General features: G+C 38.3%; 1 protein-coding gene across 17 annotated transcripts in view; it reads right to left on the reverse strand.

Annotated features, from left to right (window-relative positions):
• Window positions 1-22,918, reverse strand: part of PUM1 (pumilio RNA binding family member 1) — a 123,324-nt gene extending 100,406 nt beyond the window's left edge. For 14 of the 17 annotated variants that reach the window (XM_061148421.1, XM_061148420.1, XM_061148414.1 and 11 more), the window contains exons 1-2: window positions 22,786-22,918; window positions 18,368-18,741 (exon numbers count right to left, since the gene is read on the reverse strand). In XM_061148421.1, the coding sequence (XP_061004404.1) occupies window positions 18,368-18,730 (363 nt within the window). In that variant the 5' untranslated portion in view covers window positions 18,731-18,741; window positions 22,786-22,918. Of the gene's footprint in view, window positions 1-18,367; window positions 18,742-22,785 lie in introns of those variants that run through there. The other 3 variants (XM_061148419.1, XM_061148416.1, XM_061148415.1) reach the window with 1 other exon arrangement.
• Window positions 22,919-26,546: the final 3,628 nt, after the last annotated feature.

Consider the following 26,546-nt stretch of genomic DNA (forward strand, 5'->3'; position numbering starts at 1 on the left):
AGTCATCAGGTAAATACAGATTAAAATCACAATGAAAGATCATTACATATGTATCAGAATGGCTAAAATAAAAACCAGTAATACCACCAAATGCTAGGAGAGTACAGAAAAATTGGATTATTCCAACATTACTGGTCTAGAAAACAACTTGGAAGCTTCTTAAAAGACTAAACATGGAACTACCGTATTACCCAGCAACTGGACTTCATTCTGATGTTCACACAAAAATTTGCACATGAATGTTCACAGCTTTATTTATAATAATTAAAAAATGGAATCAACCCTCATGTCTTTCGACAGGTTAAGAAACTACATCTAAAGTGCATCTACACCACACACACTATGCAGCAATAAACAGGAACGGTCTACTGCAGGCAACACCCTGGATGAGGCTCCAGAAAAGTATGCAGAGCAATGAAGGTTAGCCCTCAGAGGCTGTATATAGTATGACTCCATTTCTATGACGTTTTTGAAATGACAAAATTGTGGAAATGGAAGACTGAATACATAGTGGCTGGGGGGAGGCCCCTACACCCCTGGCAAAGGGAAGGTGAGTGTATTTAAAAAGGGCTACTCAAGGGTTCCTTGTTTAAGAGCTACTTAGTACTCTGTGGTGGTAAGTACATGAACCCAGCAGATTGCAAAATTATATAGACCTTCATACATACACATACACATGAACCCAAATGAGTACAAGTAACCCTGGAGAAATGTGACTAGGACTGGATGGATTTTATCAATGTCAATAAACTAGTGTGTACACAATGTTACCTGCAAAGGTTATAACTGTAAAATGTCACCACTAGGGGAAACAGAAAAAAGTATACAAACGATCTCTATTATTTCTTAACAACTACAGGAATCAACAAATAACTAAGTCAAAATTTTATTAAATTAAAAAAAGATGACTGCTATGAAGAAATAATGAAGACGCAACTTAAAATAATTCCCAAGGAAAAATCTAAAATAATCAAACATATAACCAAAGAAACCTTCCTCAAGCTATAGAACTATGCAAATCAAAATGTCTCACCCACAGAGTACACAAAAATCATATCCTGACCAAACTATCCTAAAGTTGGAGAATTCTATAAGTATCACAGCAGGGAGGAAAAACAGAATTTACTCTTGGTTCTCTGAAACACTACCTGCCAAAGTCAATAAGATCTACTATCTACAGTCCAAAGATTTAATGTCTTGACACAATTGTCTTTCATTTATAAAGGCTACAGGAATACAATATACAAAAGAGGTAATAAAATATACCACCCACATGCCATCTTTCAAGCAATTACCATACCAAGCACTCCAGTCAACCGAGCACATAAAATGGATAAAACTGCCATATAACTATTTAATGATATTGTTGTTTGTTATTGTTTCAGTCACTAAAGCATGTCCGACTCTTGCAACCTCATGAATTGTACCCAGCTCAGCTCCTCTGTCCCTGGGGTTTCCCAGACAAGAATACTGGAGTGAGTTGTGATTTCCTTCTGCAGGGGATCTTCCCAACCCAGGGGAACCCACGTCTCCTGCATGAGCAAGTGGATTCTTTACCAATGAGTCACCATGGAAGCCTATTTAATGGTACACTACTAGTTAAAAGGCTCCATTTATTGTTAAACACAACACAGGTTCTCAAATGTAGTATGCTAAGTGAAAGAATATTTACTTGGGCTTCCCTGGTGACTCAGCTGGTAAAGAATCCACCTGCAATGCAGGAGACCTGGATTCAATCTCTGGGTTGGGAAGATCCCCTGGACAAAGGAATGGTTACCCTCTCCAGTATTCTGGCCTGGAGAATTTCATGGACTGTGTAGTCCACAGGGTCACAAGAGTCAGACACAACTGAGCAACTTTCTTTTTTTTTTTTAAGTGAAAGAAACCAGATTCAAGAGCTACATACATTTACAGTACATGTATGACATTTTGGAAAAGGCAAAACCACAGGGACAGAAAACAGTTGCTAGGAATGGAAGTACAAGCTGACTATGAAGAGGCTCCAGGGAGACAACAGAAGAAGAACTACAGCTCTGCAGCCTTGGAAATGAAAACCAGAATCATAGAAAGTTAACATGAAAAGGCAGAGGATCATGTCCCAGATGAAGGAGCAAGATAAAGCCCCAGAAAAACAGCTAAATAGAGATAGGCAACATACCAGAAAAAGAATTTCAGAATAATGATAGTGAAGATAATCCAGGATCTTGGAAAAAGAATGGAGAAGATGCAGGAAGGTTACCAAGGACCTAGAAGAACTAAAGAACAAACAGAGATGAACAATACAATAACTAAAATAAAAAATACACTAGGAGGAATCAATAATGAATAACTGAGGCAGAAGAATGGATAAATGACCTGTAAGACAGAATGATGGAAATCACTGATGTGGGATGCATCAAAGGAAAAGAAATGAAGACAGCCTAAGAGAACTCTGGGACAACATTAAATGCACCAACATTTTCATTTTAGGGATCCCAGAGGAGAGAAAGGACCCAAGAAAATATTTGAAGAGAGAATAGCTGAAACCTTCCCTAATATGGGAAGGGAAACAGTTAACCAAATCTAGGAAGTTCAGAGTCCCAAGCAGAATTAACCCAAGGACGGGACTTCCCTGGTGGTCCAGTGGTTAAAATCTGATTGCCAATGCAGGGGACATGGGTTCAATCCCTAGTCCAGGGATATTCCACATGCCACAGAGCAACTAAGCCCACGCACAAGTACTGAGCCCATGCCCTAAAACCAGAGAGCCACAACTACTAAAGCCTTCAAGCTCTAAAGCCCAAGACCTGCAACAAGAGAAGTCATCGAAATGAGAAGCCTGTGCACCTCAACAAAGACCCAGTGCACCCAAAAAGAAACAGACAATAAGGGTCTTTCTTGGTGGTCCAGTGGTTAAGAATCCACCTTGGAGAATCAGATTTGATCCCTGATCAAGGGCTAAGATCCTACTGTGGAGCAATTAAGCCCAGATGCTGGCACTACTGACTCTGCATGCCAAAATGAAGACCTGACGCAGCCAAACAAGTAAAAATTTTTTAAAAGAAACAATTATCCTTGTTATTAGACAAAAGAAATGATTAACATTTTTTAAGTTTTGAGTAAAAAAATTAGATGGACATATTACAAAATATTCTTAGGGCTGAATTACAGATGAGGGTTGGTTGGTTTTTGGTTTGTTACTTGGGGGTTTTTACTTTTATGATTTTATAACTATACTTTCTGAAATATTTACAATGAGCATTTATTGATTTTTAGAACTCAAAAATACCTACAAGTCATTCTTTTTAATGGGACGGGAAATTTTTGATTTTTAAATCACTGTTCATTAGGATACAGAGAATGAAATTAGGCCATGCAAAGAGTCCTTAGTTCACTTATAATACTGAGAAACAAAATTACAATCATCACCAAAAGAAATGACTAGTTTTAACATATCTGCAAAGTTGGCTCATATATTTAGATGTAAGGGGAATAAACTCTAGTGTGATAACAAAGGCATTCTATATTATTAATCAAACATTTCTCAGAGAATCAGTTTCTCAAGTTTGAACAGTTCATTATTATTGTTACAATACAAATAGTTGGCACAGGAAATAAGAGCTCCCTATCTAAAAGGTCTTCAGCCAGGGAGCCTAGTAAACGTCTTCCTCCATTCAGCAGTCTTGTCGCTAACCCTCACTCCTCCTGTGTTTCATCATTCTATTGTTTGTAGCACGTAAGGGAATAGGAATTCTCAATGAGTAAGTCTATCCAAATACATCACAACAACATAATTAAAGAGGGCAGCTACCAAGCACATCAAACAGCTCACTCTGGACTTCATGATCCTAAAGGAAAACATAATACATAAATCCAAAACTGTGTCTGTGGGAGAAAATATTTTAATAGACTTCTACCTCCTCTGGATAAAAAAAAAAAGTAAGATATACTAATGAAAATATCAGTGACTCTCAGCCAAGAGACAGAATACAAATGAGGAGACAGAACTTAATAATCTTTTTAATACACACACTGGTATGTATTTTGTATGGTTCGTTTGTTTACAGAACTCTTCCTAATGTTATACAAATAGTAAACCTTCATCTGCTCCTTTTTCAGAACAACTACTACCTGTAGTTTCTTACCCTGTAATTTGCATTACTGTGAGATCATGAACCGTGGAAGTTTTTTCTCTCAGAGTTGAGAGGGACTTTAGGTGTAACAAATTTATTAGGTTTAAATTTGGAGACTGTGGGTGCCTTAGAGTAACACTTGAAATGGGATTTTAAAAAATCAGAACATGTGTTTTGTTTCCTATACTAAAAATGATGGCTTTTAGGAAATTTTGAACTATAAAAACAGTAAATCATCACTGTAAACACTTTGGAAAGTAGGGATAACAAATTACAAAATGGGGGATTAAGGCTATTGAGAAAATGAAAGCAGGGAAGGGAGACAGTTACAATTTAAATAATGTTCACAAAAAGCTTCACTGAGAAGGTAACTTAAACAAAGGACTGGAAGAAGGTATACCAGCAACTTTCACAGACATCAGAGACAGAAGCACTCAAGCAAATGGAACTGCAAGTCAAAATTCTGGGGGATGGGATATGAGGGTGATTCTAGAAATAACAAAAATTGCTTTAATGTCATTTCCAAATGCCACTAAAATACAACAAATAGAAGCCTAGACTTAAGCAAAAAGCAGATCATTGGTTGCTGCTGAGATGAACTACAAAGGGCCAACAAAACTTTTGGAGATGGGAACAGTCATTATCTTAATTGTCGTGAAGGTTTCACAGCTGAATACTTTGACATTTCAAAAGTTAACAAATTATACATTTTAAATGTGTGCATTTTATGTCAGTTATATATACCTCAATAAAGATTATTTTTTTTTGCAATCCCATACTAAAGATTATTTTTTAAAAAATAAAAACTAGCCCTACAGTAAGAACAAACATATCAATAAAACAAATGAATCAAAACAGATGAATATATGGGAAGAGAATTTATTATAAAGGAGGTCTTTCAAAGCAATAAATAGTGCTAGAATTAGTAATTAACAATTTGAGGAAAGTAAAATTACATCACTAATTCCTGCCTACACAATGCACAGAAACTCCAGATTAATTAAAGATGAAAATATAAAACTATAACTACTAAAATATTACAAAAAACACAGGAGATTAGGTGAGGGATGATCTAAGAGCATACAGATAATGAAATCATAAAGGACAATAAACACAGTTAAGTGTTAGTTGCTCAGTCATATCCTATTCTTTGCAACCCCATGGACTGTAGCCCACCAGGCTCCCCTGTCCGTGGAATTCTACAGGAGAGAACACTGGAGTGAGTTGCCATTTCCTTCTCCAGGAGACTTTCCCAACCCAGGGATCGAATCCAGGTCTGCATTGCAGGCAGATTTTTTTCTGTCCGAGCCACCAGGGAAGTCCCAAAACATAGTTAAAAGACATAAAAACAGTTTTTATAAATTTAATAAATTACTACCAAAAAAAAGTGGACAAAGACTCATAAGGTGTTCACTAAATTTTAAATTGCTACAGTCTATCTGGAAAACAATGTAGAAATATGTATCAAAATATTAAATGCATTCTTCTGTTTGATCTGTTACTTTCCCATCTCTGAATATACTCTAAAGAAGTGACTCCGGAATACAAAAATATAACTGCAGTATTGTTTACTACAGCATTATTTAGAATGTCAAAAGTTTAAAAACAACCTAAAATCGAAACTGGGATAAAACAGTCAAATTACTATACTTCAATACACACAGAAGTAAAGAATCCACCTGCCAATTCAGGAGATACAAGAGACAGGGGTTCAATCCCTGGGCCAAGAAGATACCCTGGAGAAGGAAATGGCAACCCACTCCAGTATTCTTGAGCACAGTCGTGTCTTGACTCTTTGGGACCCTTAAAAAAGAAGTAGAGGTATTTACTGACCTGAAAGGATGACTACAAATTAATGTATTAAAGAGGGAAGACTATCATGCAGTGTGTGCGTGCCTGGACACACAAAAGAATATAATATATTTAGAGAGTGCAACTGACCCCATTTGGTTTAAAACTACAACGCATCCACGTATCTGTTTATATACGTACGGAAACAGTTTGGAAGGAAATAACCAAACTGTTAAAAGTAGTTAACTCTGAAAAACAGATTATTGACATTTTTTAAAACAAACATGTACTATCAAAAAAGTTTTCATTTTAGACAAAGTAGATTAGTGACTGCCTAGGTATGTGGGTGAGGAAGGTGGTAAGTGACTGGTAATAAAGGCACAGGTTTTCTTTTGTGGCTGATGAAAACATTCACTTTGAATGTAGTGACGGTTGTACAACTCTGAATATACTGAAAACCACTGATTACTACATTTTAAATGGGTGAACTGTATGGTATGTGAATTATATCTCAATAAAGCTATTCTACTTTGGAACAAAATCTAAACCCAAAACATAAAATAATCCGCAATTTAATGTTGACACTGCACTTTATACTTAATTTGCCAATAGAAACCTTAAAAACGCAAACAGCAACTTAAAAAGCTTCAAACAAGAAAAATGAGTCACTAGCTTCCCTGGTGGCTCAGTGAAAAAGAATCTACCCGCCAATGCAGGAGATACAGGTTCCAACCTGATCCCCTTGAGAAGAAAATGGCAACCCACTCCAGTGTTCTTGCCTAGGAAATCCTATAGACAGAGGACCCTGGCAGAGCTACAGTTATAGTCTATGGGGTCATAAAAGAATTGGACATGACTTAGCAACTAAATAACAATAGAAAGTGTTGAGTAGTTAACCACTGACAATACAGGGATAAATTACAACCTTCATTCTATCTTCATAAAGATACTATCCTTAAACAATAATAGATAATATTCACTTATGAGAGCATGAGTGAACTTTGAAAATGTACTAGGTTGAAACAGTATGGTACCATTTCCCAATATGTAATGTTGACTGTGAACAAAAAGTTTCAGTGTTTAACAAATTAAGCAAAGTAAAACTTGTTTCTACAGCCTCCTGTTTGCCTAGCTCTGATGTGGTTTTAAAAACCCCCCTCCACTCCTCCCCAAAAAGCATAAAACCAGAGTTGATAGGAATTACTTTAAGAGCTCTTTAATGCAACTCTGCAATAAATGCTTACTGACTCCTTAGCTTCATGCCAAAAAGCCTCTCAAGTATTCAAGACCCTACATTCTGTTACACCTTACAGCTTATCAATTCAAAATGGTATCGTAATACTCTTCAAACTAAAACTCTCGTCAGTCTAAGTCTCTTCAATAAGCCCTGATGACATAATGTATTTACTCATCATTCATGAGATACATGCTATTTGCCAGGGGCTGGAGATATAAGGCTGAAAGATTCTTCAAGAAGAACCATCACAGCGGTTCTTAACCAAGCTGTACATAAAGATAACCAGGGAGTGCTTTTTTAAAAATATATAAACTCCATCTCATCACTGGATATTTTGATTCAGTGGGTTTGGACTTAAGCCCAAGCGTCTGTTCTGAAACGGATTTCTAGCACCCAATGGTGAAGGAAAAAGTAAATATTCAACTCCAATTGAATATTTGGAGCTGAATGCTTTAGTAAGACGTGTACCAAATGATGACAGCACCAAAAGGGGACACAACCTATAAGGAAAGAGATAAGAGGAAGGTTTATCAGAGATAAAAATACTTTAGTTGAAGATGAGACAAGTGGCTAGGTGGATGAGGAAGGAAGGGGACTCCAAGCAGAGAAAACCACATCAATAGAAATAGCACAACTATGTTCAGCAATTGCACAAACTATAAAAATAGCATGTATGTTCAGAAAGTTACAGTACTTCAGTAAAGCTGGAGTGCCAATAAAGCCTGGAGAGGTAAATTAGCTCAAAACACAAAGAGTGTACACTGCGCTATCCTGAGAAGCTTGAAAGTTAATTAGCCTAAAAGCAACTGGAAAAGCCAAAAACAAAATTTAGGTGAGGAAGCATGCATGCCTGCTGAGTCACTTCAATCATGTCTGACTCTTTGCCACCCCATGGATTGTAGCCCGCCAGGCTCCTCTGTCCATAGGATTCTCAAGGCAAGAACACTGGAGTGGGTTGCCATGCCCTCCTCCAGGGTATCTTTCCAACCCAGGGATCAACTCCAAGTCTCCTGGATTAGCAAATGGGTTCTTTACCACTAGCACCACCTGCGAAGTCCTGGCAAGGAAGAGACAAAAGCAGATTTGTGTCTTTAGAAATAACAATTTGGCAGGAGCAAAGAAAATAGCCAGGAGGAAGAAAAAAGGGAGAAGGGTACAGAAAACCAGTTAGAAGACTATTATTATATGTTCAGGCAAGAAATATGAGCAGATCAAACACAGCAATATGAATATAACCTTGGAATTGTCTGAGGCAGGAGGCAAGAATCTAAGGTTCTTGGGTTGCCTGTAACAGAGATACCATGCATAGAAACAAGACACAGGGAATGAAATCACTTGAGTTCAGTTTTGAACGTCACCTGTTTGAACAGGCCATTCACTGAGCATCTGAAGTGAAAAGTGAAAGTGAAAGTCGCACAGTCCCATCTGACTCTTTGAGACCCCATGGACTGCAGAGTCCATGGAATTCTCCAGGCCAGAATACTGGAGTGTGTAGCCTTTCCCTTCTCCAGGGGATCTTCCCAACCCAGGGATGAAACCCAGGTCTCCCACACTGCAGGCAGATTCTTTACCAGCTAAGCCACAAGGGAAGCCCAAGAATACTGGAGTGGATAACCTATCCCTTCTCCGGGGATCTTCCAGACCCGGAATCAAACTGGGGTCTCCTGCATTGCAGGCGGATTCTTTACCAACAGAGCTATCAGAGAAGACCACTGAGCACCTATTATGCATCAAGTACTGGGCTCCTATAATTAAACATGCAAACTAAATATGTACTGGTGTCCCTAAATTATGTGAGCAACAAGTAGGGCTTAAAATGTGTGAAAATGTGTAAAAAAAGGCGTGTGTGCATGTGTGTGTGTGTGAGAGAGATGGATAAGCTGACTACTCAATCCATGATGCACAACAGTAGAGTCTCCAACAGATTGATCTAGTGGAAAGAGCACAAGCTAATCACCTTAAATATATGTCTTCTATGAGACCTTAAAAAATCGCATCTCATTTTTCTGACCCTGAATTTCCTCATCCATAAAACAGAAATAATAAAAAATGATACAGATTTACAGGGTCTTCACATCATATGTAAAAAGACTAGAATGGTTCTGGCACACAGCATATGCAGACATGTCAATAAAACTTATAGGTACAGAAAGGTACTAAATACCAAAATAAAAATACCTCTAAATCTCACTGGATACACTCAATCTATCCTAACAACCTCAGCACAACACACTCATTAACATTCTTTTTAATTAAAACAGAGATAATTAATGTAAAGGAAACCACCGCACTGACGGGGGGGGGGGGGGGGAATAAGTTAAATGGTTTCTAAGATCTTTTCCAACACCAAAATTCCACTGGAAATGTATCAATTCACCAATTCGGCTTTCAGTCAGCATGGTAAACCAAACTCTTAACAAAAGGTTTGAAATTTGTCCTTTTTCTCTTTTTAACATAAAAATTTCAGGGTCTAAGTTCCCTGGCAGCCCAGTGGTTAGGACTAGGCACTTTTACAGCTGTGGGCCTAGGTTCAATCCTTGGTTGGGTAACTAAAATCCTACAATCCACAAAGCAAGGCCAAAACAAAAAAATTCAGTTTGAAATTTTGTGAAAATTAAAAATGTACAAGACGAAACCAAATTACGTATAATCTCCCCAACCACATAAATAAAATTAGTATTTTCCCGTATGTCCTCCCAGTCCTTTTTCCACGTATGTCACTCTTAATGGATATATACAGCTTAAGGTCTATTTTCTAGATAATAAGTTAGTAAGTGAAGGAACCGTATCTACTATAAAATTATTCTCACCTGGTTTGTTTTTGTCACCCAAACACCCAACAGCCCCATCTTAACACTCAATTCCTTCCTCCCTTCCTTCCTCCCCTTCATTCTCTGGAGAAAGAACAATATATTAATTTCACTGTTTTGTACTTTACTATAAGGCTTCTGACCTGTATAAGCAGTATCTTCCTAATGTGTCCAATTATGAAAAAAGGAACAATCTGAATCAATAAATTCTTAGCAAATTATAAAGAACATTTTTTTAATTAACAACAGATATAGTGCTTTTAAACACATACAACAACCAGAATTAAATTAATGAACCATTCCCTTATTAAAAGACCTTAGGGTAACTTTAATAAAGAAAAAGTATTTGTCATTAGCAGATCAATTAACTGTATATTAATGACATCTAGAGAGCAGAGCTCCCTAAAAACACCTGCTCTAATTTAAGCATTCCGCTTCCCAGGGTTATAAACAAGTTTATTTATGCTATTAACCTGAAAATACTTTCTTCACAGATAAAGAAGAATGTTGTCGTTAACTCCAGTAAAACTTTTCACTTGGAAAAATTCCAAATTCATGGTATAAAGTTGTAGGTAAACTAACCTCCAAACTCTATTTCTAAAAAGCACTGACATCAGTGAAGACACTTTCATTACTTTTGTCTGTATATTAGACTTATATGCCTTTAAAAATTATTAGGTACCCAAAAGAATTGAAAGCATATATCGACAGAAACTTATACACAAATGTTACAAGCAGGACTGTTCCTAATAGCCAAAACGTAGAAACCCAAAGGTCTGTCAACTGATAAATGGATAAACAAAATATGGTATATATCTATTATATAACAGACTATTATTCAGCAGTAAAAAGGAATGAGGTACTGATCCATGCTACAAGATAGATGAACCTTTAAAACACTATGCTGGCAGTCCAGTGGTTAAGGCTCTGCACTCCCAATGCAAGGGGCACAGGTTCGAACCTTGGTCAGGGAACTAAGATCCTGAGTGCCACACAGAGCAGCCACAGAAAAATTTAAGAAAAAAAAAAATCACTTAAAAATTACGTTAAGGGCTAAATTACGCTAAGCCAGTCACAAAGGACCACATATCGGATGACTCCATTTACTATATGAAATGTCCAGAAGAGACAAATGCATAGACACAGAAAGTAGACTGGTGGGTGCTTAAGGCTAGAGTGACTGCTACTGGTACAGACTGTGAGGGATAATGAAAATGTTCTAAAACTGTGGTGATGGCTGCACAACTCTGTGAATATACTAAAAACGACTGAATTGCACAGTTTAAATGGATGAATTATACACCAATAAAGCAATTATAAAAAATTGTTAGGGCCCCCAAATTCCACAAATCTAAAAGTTTTCCTAATGTGATTTTCAAAAACACTAAGATATTTTAACCATAAAAGAACACTTACTGAACAAGAAAAAAAAAACAGAACTTTGCATCTGCTCAATCTTCTGAAATTATTAATATGGCAACTGAAAAACAATTCTCAAAAAATATTACAGAAAAAAATATGAACATTCCTCTTCAACTTCAGGTTTTATCACCAATGCCATGTATACCCTTCTGCCTAAGTTCTTCAATCAAATTCCCAAATATTAAATTCACCCAACCTGTTGCCAATCACTGACCACCACTTCTCACAACATTCACAGTAGGGAGCAAAAAGGTAGAGGCATTCTACTAAGCTGAAACCACACTCCCATTTACAGCTCTTTACTCCCATTTACCTACATCTAGAAGATACAGAAAGTGAACGTGAAAATTAGGAAAGAAGGGGTCAGATATCCCTCAACAACAACAAAAACTCTTACCCTGGGAGGGAGGGAACATAGGTGTACCTATCGCTGATGCTTGTTGATGTATGACAGAAAACCACAAAATTTCTTTCTGTAAAGCAAATATCCTTCAATTAAAAAAATAAAGTGGCAAAAAAAAAAAAAAACAAACCTCTTACTCTATCCTCAGCAGTTACTTTACTGGCATTGTCCTATGTTCTTCTATGAGGGTTAAGTCATTTCTCAAAAGTGAATAGATTCTAAGCAAGAGCTAGAATTTAAGTATTCTTTGCAAAATACCAGGAGCATAATTCTGTACTCAGGCTCAGCCTATATACAAAGTATTAAGCAAAAGCTGTTGCCCAAGAGAAAATGGCTACATGCACAAAAGATGTGTTATCTTCTCCAAATACAGAGAGGTGCAATGAAAAACAGTATCATTATTATATCATCTCATGATTTACAAAGCACTTCAACCACAACCAAACTGAAATCTGAAATACAGCTCTTCCTAAGTAACTATGTTTTTCTCTTACTAAGAATCTCCTGATTCATCCCATTTCCCTCTTTTCTTTGGCCACTAGAGCACTCAGAGCAAATTCTATAACCCACCACTCTGTTGTGTATTTCTAAATTCTACATTTACCTCCTTCATCTTCTTAACATAACCCTATTTTCCCACTGCTACATCTCATATACCTAGTCAAGTACAGATATAAGAGTTGGACCATAAAGAAGGCTGAGTGCCAACTAACTGATGCTTTCAAGATGGTGCTAGGGAAGACTCTTGAGAGGCCCCTGGACTGCAAGGAGATCAAACCAGTCAATCTTAAAGGAAATCAACCCTGAATATTCACTGGAAGGACTGGTGCTGAAAGTGAAGCTCCAATACTTTGGCCACCTGATTCGAAGAGCTGAATCATTGGAAAAGACCCTGATGCTGGGAAAGACTGAAGGCAGGAGAAGGGGACGACAGAGGATGAGATGGCCGGACGGCATCATTGGCTCAATGGACATGAGTTTGAGCAAACTCCAGGAGATAGTGAAGGAGAGAGGCCTGGCGTGCTGCAATCTGCAGTCCATGGGGTTACAAAGAGTCAGACACCACTAAACAACTGAACAAAGTCTCATTACCACCTATCATATTTTTTCCCCCTGATTCCACAACAAAAACCTTCTGAAACAAAACAAAGATATAAACTTCTACAAGGTGCCACCTAGGAGGCACATACAGTCAAGTACCACATGGCATTAGAGAAGAGAATCTGAATGTATGCTTTTTATACACTGGAATTTAATCCTTAACACTGGAAAATAATTCTTGAAGTTACAGTCAAAGAAAGCCCGCTGATGATCCTTTCGACTAAATATAAAATATTTTAAGTCTCTGTGAACTCCAAATACAATGAAAAAGGCTCCAAGAGTACAATGAAAGAGAAAACACTGAAAAATATGAAAGCAACTTTAACGCATGTTAACTAAGTGCCACTGGCCCAAATGCTGAGGCATCTAAGCCATCTACCCAGAAAGACAAGAGACACATGGTCTAACAAAGTCAAAGAGCAGGGACAACATAAAAGGATATGCAGGTAATGAGGAGACTCCCAGTATGAAAATACTTGGGCTCCCTCCCAATTTAACATAGTATTTATTAATTATATAGTGTAAGAATTAACTCACAGCCACTGGAGATTAATGGGGTAGATGTAAGGATACAACTAGAAAATGGCAATACCAAGTGAAAAAAAGAGTAGGGGGAGTTGGTACAGAGTCAACAAGAAGATTTATCCACTGAATTGTGCCTGGCTATCTAGAATTATCTCCCACAAGATTCAGCCACTGAATTCTGTTTGGCTGTCTAGAATTATCTCCCACGGCTGCCAATCTACTGTGGGTGGATACTGACACATCCCGGTGCCAAAAGACTACTAACAAAAGCAAGAAAACTTGAGTTGTCCTCTAAATTTCCTTTCTCAAAAAGCACAGCTTTCTACCTATCTCTGCCCCCTTAAAATCCAGCACAGAGGCCACAGTTCAATTGATCAACCTTAAAAATTTTTTCCCTATTTCATCACCCACTTTATCTCACAAGTTTACAGAGAAAACAGATTTCACAATGAGAGAATAAAACAATTACAAAAAGTCAAAGACTTGAGGCTGGGCTTTGAATGGTGAAATCTTTAATACTATTCAGGAAAGAAAGATCTAGTTATAAAACTTGTTATTAAAATAAGTATGCAAATTTTTGTAGGCAACATTTTTAAATAGTATTATTTACTTAGTGAGATGTGTTTTCATGGGATTTTTTTTGTTTTGTTGGCAATGCCCAGGCAGCTTGCAGAATCTTAATTCCCCAACCAAGAATTGAACCTTGACCTCTGACACTGAAAGTGCCAACTCCTAACCACTGGACCATCAGGGAATCCTCTTTAGTAGTTTATATCTTGATCCATATCCACTGTCTTGTTTACTATGAGTAAATTTTACAGGTCAAAAAAGAAAAACAAAAGTCATGATACTTCTTTCCCTCACTCCCCTCCCAAAGACCTCAATCAGACCCAAAAATGAGGGCTCTGAAGTTTCTAACTATACCAAATACAGTAATATTATGTATTAAAACAAGGGATACTCGGGACTTCCCTGGTGGTCCAGTGGTTAAGAATCTGCCCTGCAATGCGGGGAAGGCGAGTTTGATACCAGTTCAGTGAACTGCGATCCCACATACTGTAGGGCAACTGAGCCCATGCACCACAAGGAAGATCCAGTGCAGCCAAAATTTAAAAATCAGAAATAAATGTCAAAAAAACAAGTGATATTTACTGTTTATATTCTTAAGGTAAAAAAGACAAATACAGAAAAAACATAAAGAGTTTGCACACTACAACTTTTTTAAATAAACATATAAACAAATCTGAATACCATTCTTCACCTCAGAATACTATAGTTCCCAAATTTAATTTTAAATGTCTCAGCTTGCAAGATTTTTAAAGTACTCCATATAACCTTAACACAAGTTCTCAAGCTGTAAGTTTTTAAACTTTTATTTAAAGGGGCGTCATGCAAATAATCAAGTTTCAGTTAGAAAACAAAACTTAAATATTTTTTTGAAAAGTCACATGTATTCAGACACAAGTTAAAGAGGGCATTATTAAAAGATGGAATTCAGGGGAATTCCCTGGCAGTCCAGTGGTTAGGACTGTCTGGTTCCACTGCAGGGGACAGGTTTGATCCCTGGTCAGGGAACCAAGATACCACATGCCAAGTGGCGTGGCCAAAAAAAAAAGAAAAAAAAGATGGAACCCAGACACTAAGAGAATTTCTACGTAAGGCAAAAAAATCCTAATTTCAAAGGTTAAAAAAAAATTAAGTATAAAAAAGTGACTGCTCATAAATGGGAGTAATAATAAGAGAAATGGATATAAAATAAAATAACTGGCCCAATACCTAGCACTTCCCTCCAATACTGCTGGCTGGCATCACAGCCTGTGATATTCTTTACTTCACCAGCTCACTGATGAAAGCATTCTGCCAATCTGATCTTAAACTTTGTTCCGTTATGCAAAAAGTCTTAAAAAAAAAAAAAAAAAGAAGGGGAAATAGGCCCACAAACAGTAATGACCCACTGGAATGGCAGAATGTGCTAGCAGCAGAATCACTTTATATTGAGTCACTCTGTCTCAACAGACTCCTACAATTTCTACACAGAATACACATATGTAAGTAGTTTAAAAAAAAAAAAAAAGTACTTTAGCATTACCAATGGGGGTGAGGAGGGAAGCCAACATTATTTGTATTCATCAAATTTGTTATCAAATTTATCTCTGAAAATTCAAATAAATTATGGCCAAGTAATTCTTTGATCTTAGAATGTGTTACTCTGGTTTGGTTTAGGTTCTAGGGCTAGAAATATTCCCAGGGAGGCAGAAATACAGAAAGAGCATGGGCATTAGGATCACAAACACCTGATTTCAAAATCAGAGTCTACCTGGGAACTAAGCTTCAGTTTCTCACTTCTCAATAAAGGATTTTACCTCCTTCCTAAGATTGTTCTGAGGATTAAATATAGGAAATACTTAGTCCAGTGCCTAAAACATAAGATTCTCAACTTCTTTTGCAGTTCCACCTGACAGATCAGACATAAGGGCAGCAATTCTCTGCAACAGAGCTACGCCCCAACTCTTAAATTATATTACACTCATCACTGCTTCTTGTCCAAGTGGTCACTATCTACTGCCATCTATTTCTAGCAGAACAGCTAAGCTCTGAGACTCACTGCTTTACTTTATGGTCTTCCCTCACTCAGTCAACACCAAAACCACCAAGTTATAATAACTCTAATGACTACAGGAGAGGTAATGTGTGGGTGGTCCACACTGCAACACAGCAACTACCTAATGCAGTTCCCGAATGCTGCTCATCACACCATGTACCCAGACCAACAGAAATGTGGGTGATAAATGCCAAGTCCAAGTTGAGTCATTGGTTTAGGCCCCCCTAGGTGTGGAACAGGTTTTGCCATTTAACATTAACACCGATTTGCTAACTGACCTGGATAAAACTGGTCAGAAAGTCAGATGTGATTCCATACGATAGGGCTCAGCCCTAGAGTCCAGAGTATGTCTTCACAGCACAGCACAACTAGAGTTTCTCCCTCCCCGCCCACAGCCAGATTTTAGATCTTGAAGCTCTGCCAAGGGCTGACCCAGAGTTTGACTTGCCCACCTAGCAAAGTACAAAACAAGCACCTTGATTCTTCTTTCAGATTTTATCCATCAGTCCATCGTTAGGAAAGCCAACACAAGATTTTACAGATCTATAATATAAATTATAATATATACTCTAAAAACCAATGGTCATGATTTTTAAATAATGTTTAACCAAACAAGGCAAAAATTACAGGCATTCCACCTTTGCTCCCTAGACAGATACCATCCAAATTAACCACCTCCTACCTTGGTTTCACCCTACACACACAGCTACCTACAACTCAAATTCAACACGTGTTCTACGGAACTTAATTACCTTGTCCCCAAACCAGATTCCCCTCTATATTCCTTTTCCTCTATTACTCCATTTTCCCAGGGACCTAAACTTTCAAATTCAATCACCAAATTCTATGCATTTCTCAGTCTTATCCCATCTCTTCCAACTGCTCACACCAGGGCTATCAGAGTACTAATCTAGTGTCAGCTCTTATCCACTCCAATCTCTTACTGCCAACTCAACCTTCCCAAAACACTACTGGATAAAAACCACTCCATACACACTAAAAACCCTGCTGCCTAGTGAATTAAACCTTAGCCTGGCACTCAAGGTCCTTATCTTTGTGACAATGTCCTTTTTCCCCCAGCTTTATTTTAAAACCATAGGATTAGGAGTTCATGCATTCAATAACTTTCTTCTGAAACTCTACCATATGCCAAATTCTAGGATCTAGGAACTGGGATATTGAGATGGATAAAATTTGATCTCCACCTCCAAGATTTAAGCAAACAGGAAACAAAGTACCTTAAGTAATAGATACATAATAAAAAATGTACTAAGTGCCCAAGAAGAAGCCTCCTACACCTCATTTTTTTTCCTCTTATTTCTTAGTATTGCTTACCTACACATAATAGATGTTAATGAAGTAGTACTGATACTGATGACTGTTCCACTAAACCAAAGACCTGCGAACAACATGCTCAGTAATTTGTTAACTAACAAGACTCCACCTCCTCATTTCTACTATGGTGAAGAACTGTGGTACACCGGCTGTCTGGAAAGGTCAAGGGGAAGCACAACTGAGTGTGCTTGTGCCTAATTTATTTCTGAAGAACAGAAGCACGAGAACCCGTCATGAAAGACATCAATTCTTTCTGCTAGTCAGTACTCAGACATTGGCAAAATAAAACTTTTGCAAATTCAACCTATACCCTGTTCCAAAGAATAACCAGATGAAAACATTCTAACCCTTTTATCACTAACAAGGAGTTAGGAAACAAGTATCAGGCTAAACTTCTCAGTAAAATATGCTGTGATTCCAGCTATAGTTTTGGTTAGTAAAAGCAAGCACGTTAAAATTCACCAAACGAAACAAGCATTTACAAGAGGACAAAAATGGTTAAAACCTAAAAGCTGCAACCACTCCTTTCTAACACAAAACATTAGATATATCAGTTCCATGTCAAATTTCACTTCAGCAGCTGATTTTTTTGTATCAACTTCCTTCTGCTTTCAACTATAACATTTTAAACACAAAAGTCACCAATACCCAACAGGAAGGGCTCTAAAATATGTATTTAGCCTATAAACAGCTCAAATAGGTCTTAAAAGATTCTATGTTAAAATGAAAAAAGTATTCTTTGTTTAAAAAGTATACTCAGAAAAGGAACATGCACATTAGAACAAGTTTAAGTCTTTTTTTTTCTTTTTTAATGAATTGGTCATTTGCTCTTTAGCACCACCAGAACGATAGATGACTCAGTGACAACATAACAACAATCATCCTTTAAAACAAGTGACTGCTTAGTTTAGACCAAATGAAATCATTAGCAATTTAGGCTTTTTTACAGACATTCACTGAAAGCAGACATCCTAAGTGGACAGTGATTATAAAAAGAGTTTCAAAACTGAAATAGTGAACTTTTTTTACCTGATGTTCTGCATGAATGTTATCCCCAGTAGGCCATCGATGTTTGCTATTATTATAGCCGCCTCCACCACTTCCTCCTCCCCCAAGCTGCTCACCATGCTGCCTCTGAAAGAAGTAGTCCACCATAGCGTCGTCCTGGGAACGGCCTGCAACTCCTATGGATCCTGGGACAGGGCTGGAGTGTGTCCCAGCTGCAAGAGCCTGATTTGCAGCTGGTTGTGGCTGCGCTTGCGACCCTGTTCCAGATGTCAAAACAACAGGCATGTTGGGATTAGCTGGTTCTTGAGGGTGATGTTTCAGGTGGGGGCTGAAAGAGTCCTGCCAAAGCACTGCTTTTCTCTTCAAGACACATGCAACGCTCATTCCACCAACACCTAAGGACAAACAGGTTACAAATGTTTACAATTTGCATTTCTTAAAACATAACTTGATATATGCACCACGATAAAAATGGGAGCCCCCTGGCTTTTGCAATCTATCATCTAAAATAATTTCTACCAAGCAGCTAAATGTTTCATGACATATACACAATTTTCTAAATTGAAACCTCTATTTTGAATTTGCCGAATGTGTGTGTATGGAAATAACTGTAGTAGGTGACAGGCACTGACAAGAAATTGAGATCAGGACTCAATATGGCAACTTCAGGGAAACTTATGTTGGTACCAAAGGTTAACAATATGGAATTAGACCTTAACAACTCCTCTATCTAACTTATTTACACCTTAAGCCAACTGTAGCAGATACTTTTTAAATGAATAAGAGTTTTACAAAATATCCCTTTACAGCTGGAGCAGACATATACTAATAAACCAAACAAAAATCCAAACCCCATATATAATTAGCAATGACTCAGTGTCGAAACTTGAAAAGATCCTTTAAAATGTCCGACGTATTCGAAGGATACTCTCTGAAAAAAACAATAAGGCCCCCTGACTAAGTAAGGACAGCAACAGAATGTTCTTAGCCTGAGACTTTTCAGCTGCTGCACATGGGAAAGATAAACTCAAATTTTTACCAATAACTTACAATTATAACTATAATCACATCATCTTTCTACTAAAATTCTGACTCCTACAAAGTCAGAGACAAACTAAACTCACTCCCCTTGTATAGAAAGTCTCACTGTAAAAAAAAAAAAAGAAAGAAAAATAAGAAATGCTTCAAAACAATAATAACTGTATGGCAAATATACTGCAGACATTTCCTAGTCATTCCTGTTTTACAGATAAAAACACTAACGTATAGAGGAAAAGTTATGTGATGTGCCCAAGGCCATTCAACTACTGAGCTGTAGAAAAGGGATTCAAATCCAAATCTGTACACATCCAAAACTAGTTCTATAAACCCCTTGCTACCACACCCCAGTAAACCAAAACAGGTACTGTTTCCCTCGCTTGCATCTGCTATTCTTCCCTAGAAGGATCAACCAAAAACCTCCAAAATGTTACTATAAAACACCACTTTCAAGTTTTCTTAAAATCAAAATTTACATTTGTACAAAACATATAAGTTGTCAGCCTATAGGTGCTTAAAAAAAAAAGTGCTTCAAAATAATTATCAGTTAGCAACTAGAACACACCTGTCCACAGCCACTAGAATCTAATTTCAAGGCTATCAACCTAACAGTCCATTACAAATGCCATATCTCCCTTTAGCCCTACTGTGACAATCCATAAACAGACTCACAAGATTTATAAGAAATCTTTTAAATTATTTCTCTTTATAGAATAAACATCCTGATAAAGAAGCATTTGCTTCTTACAACTAATTCATGTTTTAAAAGACACCGGAATTTTTAATATTTTTCAAAGCCGAATTTGGAAATGCATAGTTTCAGTTAACAATTCCAATCCATCAGAACCTTAACTGGAGTAATCCAGCTTTCTAAACTGCAGTTTCTGCTTTCATCAACAGTTATGTTCACGCTTAAACACGAAAATCAGAAAGTCATAGCTTACCATCGGTACTAGCACAGTCCTAGCCAGCCTAATGCCTTTCTCTTTGATTTTCAAAAGAACTCACTGCCCTCTCATTACCAACAGTAGCCAGTCCCATTCTATTCCACAAGGGACTATCAGTCTAATAGTCTGTGTTGTAGAGCTAACCAGGAGTCCCAAAACTAAAATTTTACCACTAAACTACAACTTCCCTGAGCCTGTTTCCTCATCTAGAAAATGAAAGAAATCCTTCCTTTATGACTCACAAATGCTTTTTAATCAAAATAATACATATAAAAGTTAGTAAATTTAAAGTCACATGCTGAGGCCCTGGGAATTCAGTCACCACCAGTTAAAGCAATAGAGCTCCAGTCCCTAAGAGGATTCCTAAAATAGCAAATACAATCTTTTCTGAAATACGATTTGCCATAACACTTATCTAACGAAGAACTTACACATGAAAAAGGTATTCACCATTGAAATACACCGACCACAACTTCATTCTCTAAAGGCAATGGTATGGAGGTAGCGGGAGAGTTCCTATGAAAATGTTCAAACAAAACAATTGGCTTTTGTAAAGCTATCTGTAGGCCCTGAGACTTCCTGCTTTACCTAATGAGGCAAGGCAGTTTCTCAAACAAGAGAAAACCTGGCAGAAGGGACATTTTGAAAGTGAGCAAATACCTAAGCAATTAACAAGTGTCTTGGGTAATTTTGAAGTATCTTGGAAACTATCAGCATAAAAATTAAGAAATCAGTCACTTAAATATTCAAAAACATTTAAATTGCTGATGCCTTTTAAAGAACTCTCAAACCCACTAAAAAGTTATGTGAAGCACTTGAAATGTGACTTTTTTCTCCAAATGATACATTAAAAAAGTATTTGTAAGCAACTAACAAAAGTTCTGAATTCTAGTTACTCTTCCATAGTTTTCAAACTGTTTTCACCAAAGTTGTTATTTTTCTTTAGTCTTGTTTTTAATATCACTAACAGGTTTTATTTCAAACAAAGGAACATGATCTAATCTATCCACCGCTCACCTTTTATTTACAAAATGCTTTGTGGTTTAAAAGGTGTTTATTTTTACCACACTGGGGAAAAAAAAATTCTGTGGTCATAAATTTATTTTAAAGCAGTTCATCTCAACCCAAACTAAACTTCAAACACAACTTCAAAAAGCCGTGGCCTTGAACAAAACGAATCCATTTGGGGCTAAGGCAAAAGGAAAAGTTCAAAATCCAGTGTGTATTTCCCAAAAATCCAGATAAAGAATCAAGAGCCCCCAAGAGTGTTTTTTGTAAAGTTAAAACTAGCAATGGGTCAAAATGTTTATTTTGCTTACTAAAACTGCATTGGGAACCACCTCTGTTTCGGTGAGTCTTGATGTGTTTTTCATAAAACAAACAAAACGCTAAAACTACAAACCTACGGTTTCAGAAGTAACAGATTTTAAAAAATAGAACCCCCCAAAAGCTTCATAAAACCCCATTCTTAATCGCTGGCAGAGTAGGAAGTGAACGAATTGTTACAGACAACTAAGAACAGTGTTTTCTCAATTGGACAACGAAGAGTAACAACTTATCAAGTTATGGGAAGGATAAAACCTTTCCTGGTAATGTTGTGGGGGAGGGGGGCATATAGTGGTGGAGGGGAGTTACGCGAGCGTATTCCTCACTAGACGTGGGAGTGGTACTGACAAGTATTAACAAACGATTTATGTTTATCAAGAACGTCCGTGAGGACTAAAACTATCTAGTATTGTGTATCTGTTTATCTACTACAGATGCACGAACCTCTCTTTGAGTTAAGACAAACACGCACCAATACAGACAGGCTCAAAGAGGAAGAACCCACCAAAAACAAGCTCTCACGGAAACAAAAGGCCACAAGTACTCAGGAACCTAAAAAGCGATCTGAAACTTCCTGATCGCCTACTTCTCCACATTTAAGGCTCGCAAAGTTCCCCCATGGTGGATCTCGCCTGCAGACAAGGGCCACGGCTGCTTCTAAAGCGATTTATTGTTCCTCCTGCTTCGGCGCAGCCACGGAAGCTCACGAAGTCGAAGAAATCCAGGGTGGTACAGAATTACACTTCATGGCCACACACAAGACTCTGGCTTCGCAAACCCATCAAAAAAGCAACCCGAATGGCAACATCAATCTTCAGGGGCCCCAACGGGGCCAAGCAGAAATGTAGAGGCACATCTATGCCCAGGGCCTGGGCCTAAACCCCCGGCATTTTCCTCGCTTCGACCCCGCTCCCCACCCCCTCCCTCCTTTGATAACAATAGGGGCCTTGCTGCTGACTCCAAAACATGTACGAGGAACAGCGAGTGAGAAGCCTCAGCCAGGGCCCCGGCGGCTTTTCCAAAGCCCTTCTCACCCCCGCAACTGCTCTCAAACACCAATACAAAGGGACAATCTGCTCGCTGGGGGTCCGGAGTAGCGTTTGGGGCTAGCGGGGTGCGGATACTCACGGGCGGAGCGGTAGGATGAAGATGGATTTCAGCCCCCCGATCTTCTCTCTCCGGCGCTCTCGCTCCCCCTTACCTTTCACTCCGACAACATGGCGGCCCACTGGGGACTGGGCTGGCGCGGTGCATCATGGGAAAGGCTCGGGCCCCGGCTCCGGAGGTGGCAGCTGCATGTGCGGAGAAGGCAGGCTGCTCTGGAACAGGTTGCCTGGTTGCCATGCCAACACGGGGCCTGTGTGAACTTGGGAAACTCGCTGGCAACACAACCGCTGCGCGCGCGAGTTCCCTACCGCAAGACAAGCGTGCGTCGCCGCGGCGGACAGAAGGCGGAGTCCCGCGGGCAGACACTGGAGCGCCCAGGGTGCACGGATCTTGGCCCAGCACCGCACGGATCTGGGCGCGCGGGGTCAAAGCAGTGACCTCAGCCGCGGCGCCATCCACCCCGACGCCCTCCCAACTTCGCCTCCAGGGTTAATGGACGCTTACTCCAAGACTCTGGCCCGAGAGGTGCTGGGTTCCAACTCCGTTGCCGCAGCTTTCTGGCTCTGGCATTATTTAATCTTCCTGCCTACGTTGCCCCATTTGAAAAATTCAGAGGAAAATGAAAATTGCTACTTAACAGCATTGCCCTAAGGGTTAGTGAATAATATGGTTTAGTAGTCCATTTAATAATGTGAAATGCTTAGTACAGTGCCTGAGACTGGTAAACAGGCCCGATAAAGAATTTGCGGGAGTTTGGGAAAGACCCTAATGCCAGGAAAGATTGAAAGCAAAAGGGGAAGAGGGCGGCAAAGGATGAGATGGTTGGACAGCATCATCCACTTAATGGGCCTCAATTTGAGCAAACTCTGGGAGATAGTGGACAGAGTGCTAGTGTGCTACAATCCATGGAGTCTCAAAGAGTCGGACTCAGCCACTGAACAGCAACAAGCGCAAGGGGAAAGTGCAGGACCCCTTGTTCAAAATTGTTAATAAATTTCAAGACAGACGTAGCAGAATATTAACATAAACCAAAGATGCAAAGCCGACTTTGTAAGCACTGATTCAGTGTTAGCTGATGTTGTTCTGTCCAGTTCGGAAAATAGAAATTTGAGCATTTGATGAAAGTGATTTTTCAAAATCAGTACTTGATAAAGGGTTAATCATTCAGTGGTGTCTCACTCTTTGCAACCCCATACACTGTAACCCGCCAGGCTCTTTCCATGGGATTCTCCAGGCAAGAATACTGGAGTGGGCTGTGATTTCCTTCTCCAGGTATTTGATATATACTTATATCATATTTTCAATATATATTTTCTTCTCCAGGTATTTATATAGCTATTATAACTCAAATGAAACCCAAGATGAATCGAAAACATAGGCAAACCACAACTCTGTAAAAGATGAGAAGAGATTATAAGGGGAGAAAGCTTTTAAATAGAAAGGGAGAATGTTTATAATGAATCAAAATCAATAAATCTCTTTAGAAATTGAAAGAAATTTAAACGTCTGTATAGTAAGAGTGCCACCATCAATGCAGAAATGAGAAAATAGCTTTAAAGTATAGTACTAGTGGTAGACAAATGGTTAATCTTCATGATAAATACTGAAATTCTCTAATCAATTAAAAAAGAGAATTTTGAAAAAAGAGCACAATCCAGACATGGAAAACAAACTTACAGCCTCCAAAGGGGAACTGGGGAAGGGATAAATTAGGAGTTTGGGGTTAACAGATAGATGTTATTGTATATAAAACAGATAACCAACAAAGACCTACTGTATAGCACAGAGAACTACACTCAGTATTTTGTAATAACTTATAGGGGGAAAGAAGATAAAAAAGTATATATATATAACTGAATCACTGTACTGCATAACTGAAAGTAACACAACATTGTAAATCAACTATACCTCAGTTTAGAAAATAAAGGAAAGACTTTCGGACTCTGTGGGAGAAGGCGAGGGTGGGATGTTTTGAGAGAACAGCATTGAACCATGTATATTATCAAGGGTGAAACAGATCACCAGCCCAGGTTGGATGCATGAGACAAGTGCTCAGGGCTGGTGCACTGGGAAGACCCAGAGGGATGGGATGGGGAGGGAGGTGGGAGGGGGGATCGGGATGGGGAACACATGTAAATCCATGGCTGATTCATGTCAATGTATGGCAAAAACCACTACAATATTGTAAAGTAATTAGCCTCCAACTAATAAAAATAAATGGAAAAAAATAATTAAAAATTTTAAAAAAAGAAAAAAGAAAATAAAGAAAAGGAGTATGGGTTTCTTTGGGCGGTATTGACAAAAGTTTAAAATTAGACTGTAATGGTGGTTGCACAACTGTGAGAATACACTAAAAACCATTGCACTGTGTGTGCATTAAAAGATAAAGTTTATAGTACATGAAATATATCTCAATAAAGCTATAAAAATGAGAATAATAAAAAGAAATGCAACTTTGAAATATAATATTTCATCTATTAAACTGGCAAAAATTTAAATAATCACTAAATCCTTTTTTGGCAGGTTTTGTGAGGACATCAGCACTCCTATTGTTTATATTATTTAAGGAGATATTACTTTTAATGTTATTTTTATTTAAAAGATAAAAGAGTGAGAATTTTATTTCTGAAAAAGAAGATAAGACTTGGAAGTTAAAGATCAGAGCTCTGCTACTCCGCAGCTGTGTGACCTTGGATGTATTCCTGAGTGTCTGTGACCTCATTTGCAAAATAAGGGTTTCCATACTTTGGACAGCAAGGAGATCCAACCAGTCCATCCTAAAGGAAATCAGTCCTCAATATTCATTGGAAAGGCTGACGCTGAAACTTTGGCCACCTGATGCTCGGAGCTGATTCATTTGAAAAGACCCTGATGCTGGGAAAGAGTGAAGGCGGGAGAAGAGGACGACAGAGGATGAAATGGTTGGATGGCATCACCAACTCGATGGACATGAGTATGAGTAAATTCAGGGAGTTGGTGATGGACAGGGAGGCATGGTGTGCTGCAGTCCATGGGGTCACAAAGAGTCAGACATGACTGAGCGACTGAACTGAACTGATACCCACAGGACAATTACAAGAGTTAAATAAACTAATATATATAAAGTGCCTGACATAGAATTAGCATTCACTAAATGTAGCTGTTTTATTGTGGTTGTAGATTCATTTCTGAATCCCCAGAGAGCAACTTATCAAAGCACAGGGACGTTGTTCATCAAGTATTTGTTAAAGGAATGAATTCAACAGCCATTTAGAGTGACAGCTCTCAAATCCAACAATCCTAAAAACTAATATGTTGTATTCAGAGATCCAGCTCTTTAGCCAGGCCAGAAGTTACTTAACTCTCTGAGCCTCTGTTTTTCTCCCATGGAACACAAGGTTAATATAACATCACTAAGTGTAATTTTTTTTTAAGGGTAATAAAGCAGATAAAGTATTTAGCCCTATGGGGCCAGGACAGTGGAATGTGCTGAGTAGCCAAATTAGAAAAACATATAAGAGGAGAAAACTTAGGTGACATGAGAAAATTACAAAATTTCCAGAACTTTACCAGGCTGTGTGTTCTGTGATTATATTCTGCTATCCATGATTAAATCAGTTTTAAGCTTTAGCTTTCATTACTCAGATTCCATTATCAGTTTGGCCACAGTCATGTGGAACCACGCCCCATGCAGGCCTCACCTCCATCAAAAGCTATACTCCCAACAGAAAACCAACCATCCATCCCTGCTTTCCCTTATATAACCTGAGGTCCCAAAAATAACTCTATCAGAACATCACTTG

The sequence above is a fragment of the Dama dama genome, chromosome 8 (assembly GCF_033118175.1).
Source record: "Dama dama isolate Ldn47 chromosome 8, ASM3311817v1, whole genome shotgun sequence".
Classification (NCBI taxonomy): Eukaryota; Metazoa; Chordata; class Mammalia; order Artiodactyla; family Cervidae; genus Dama; species Dama dama.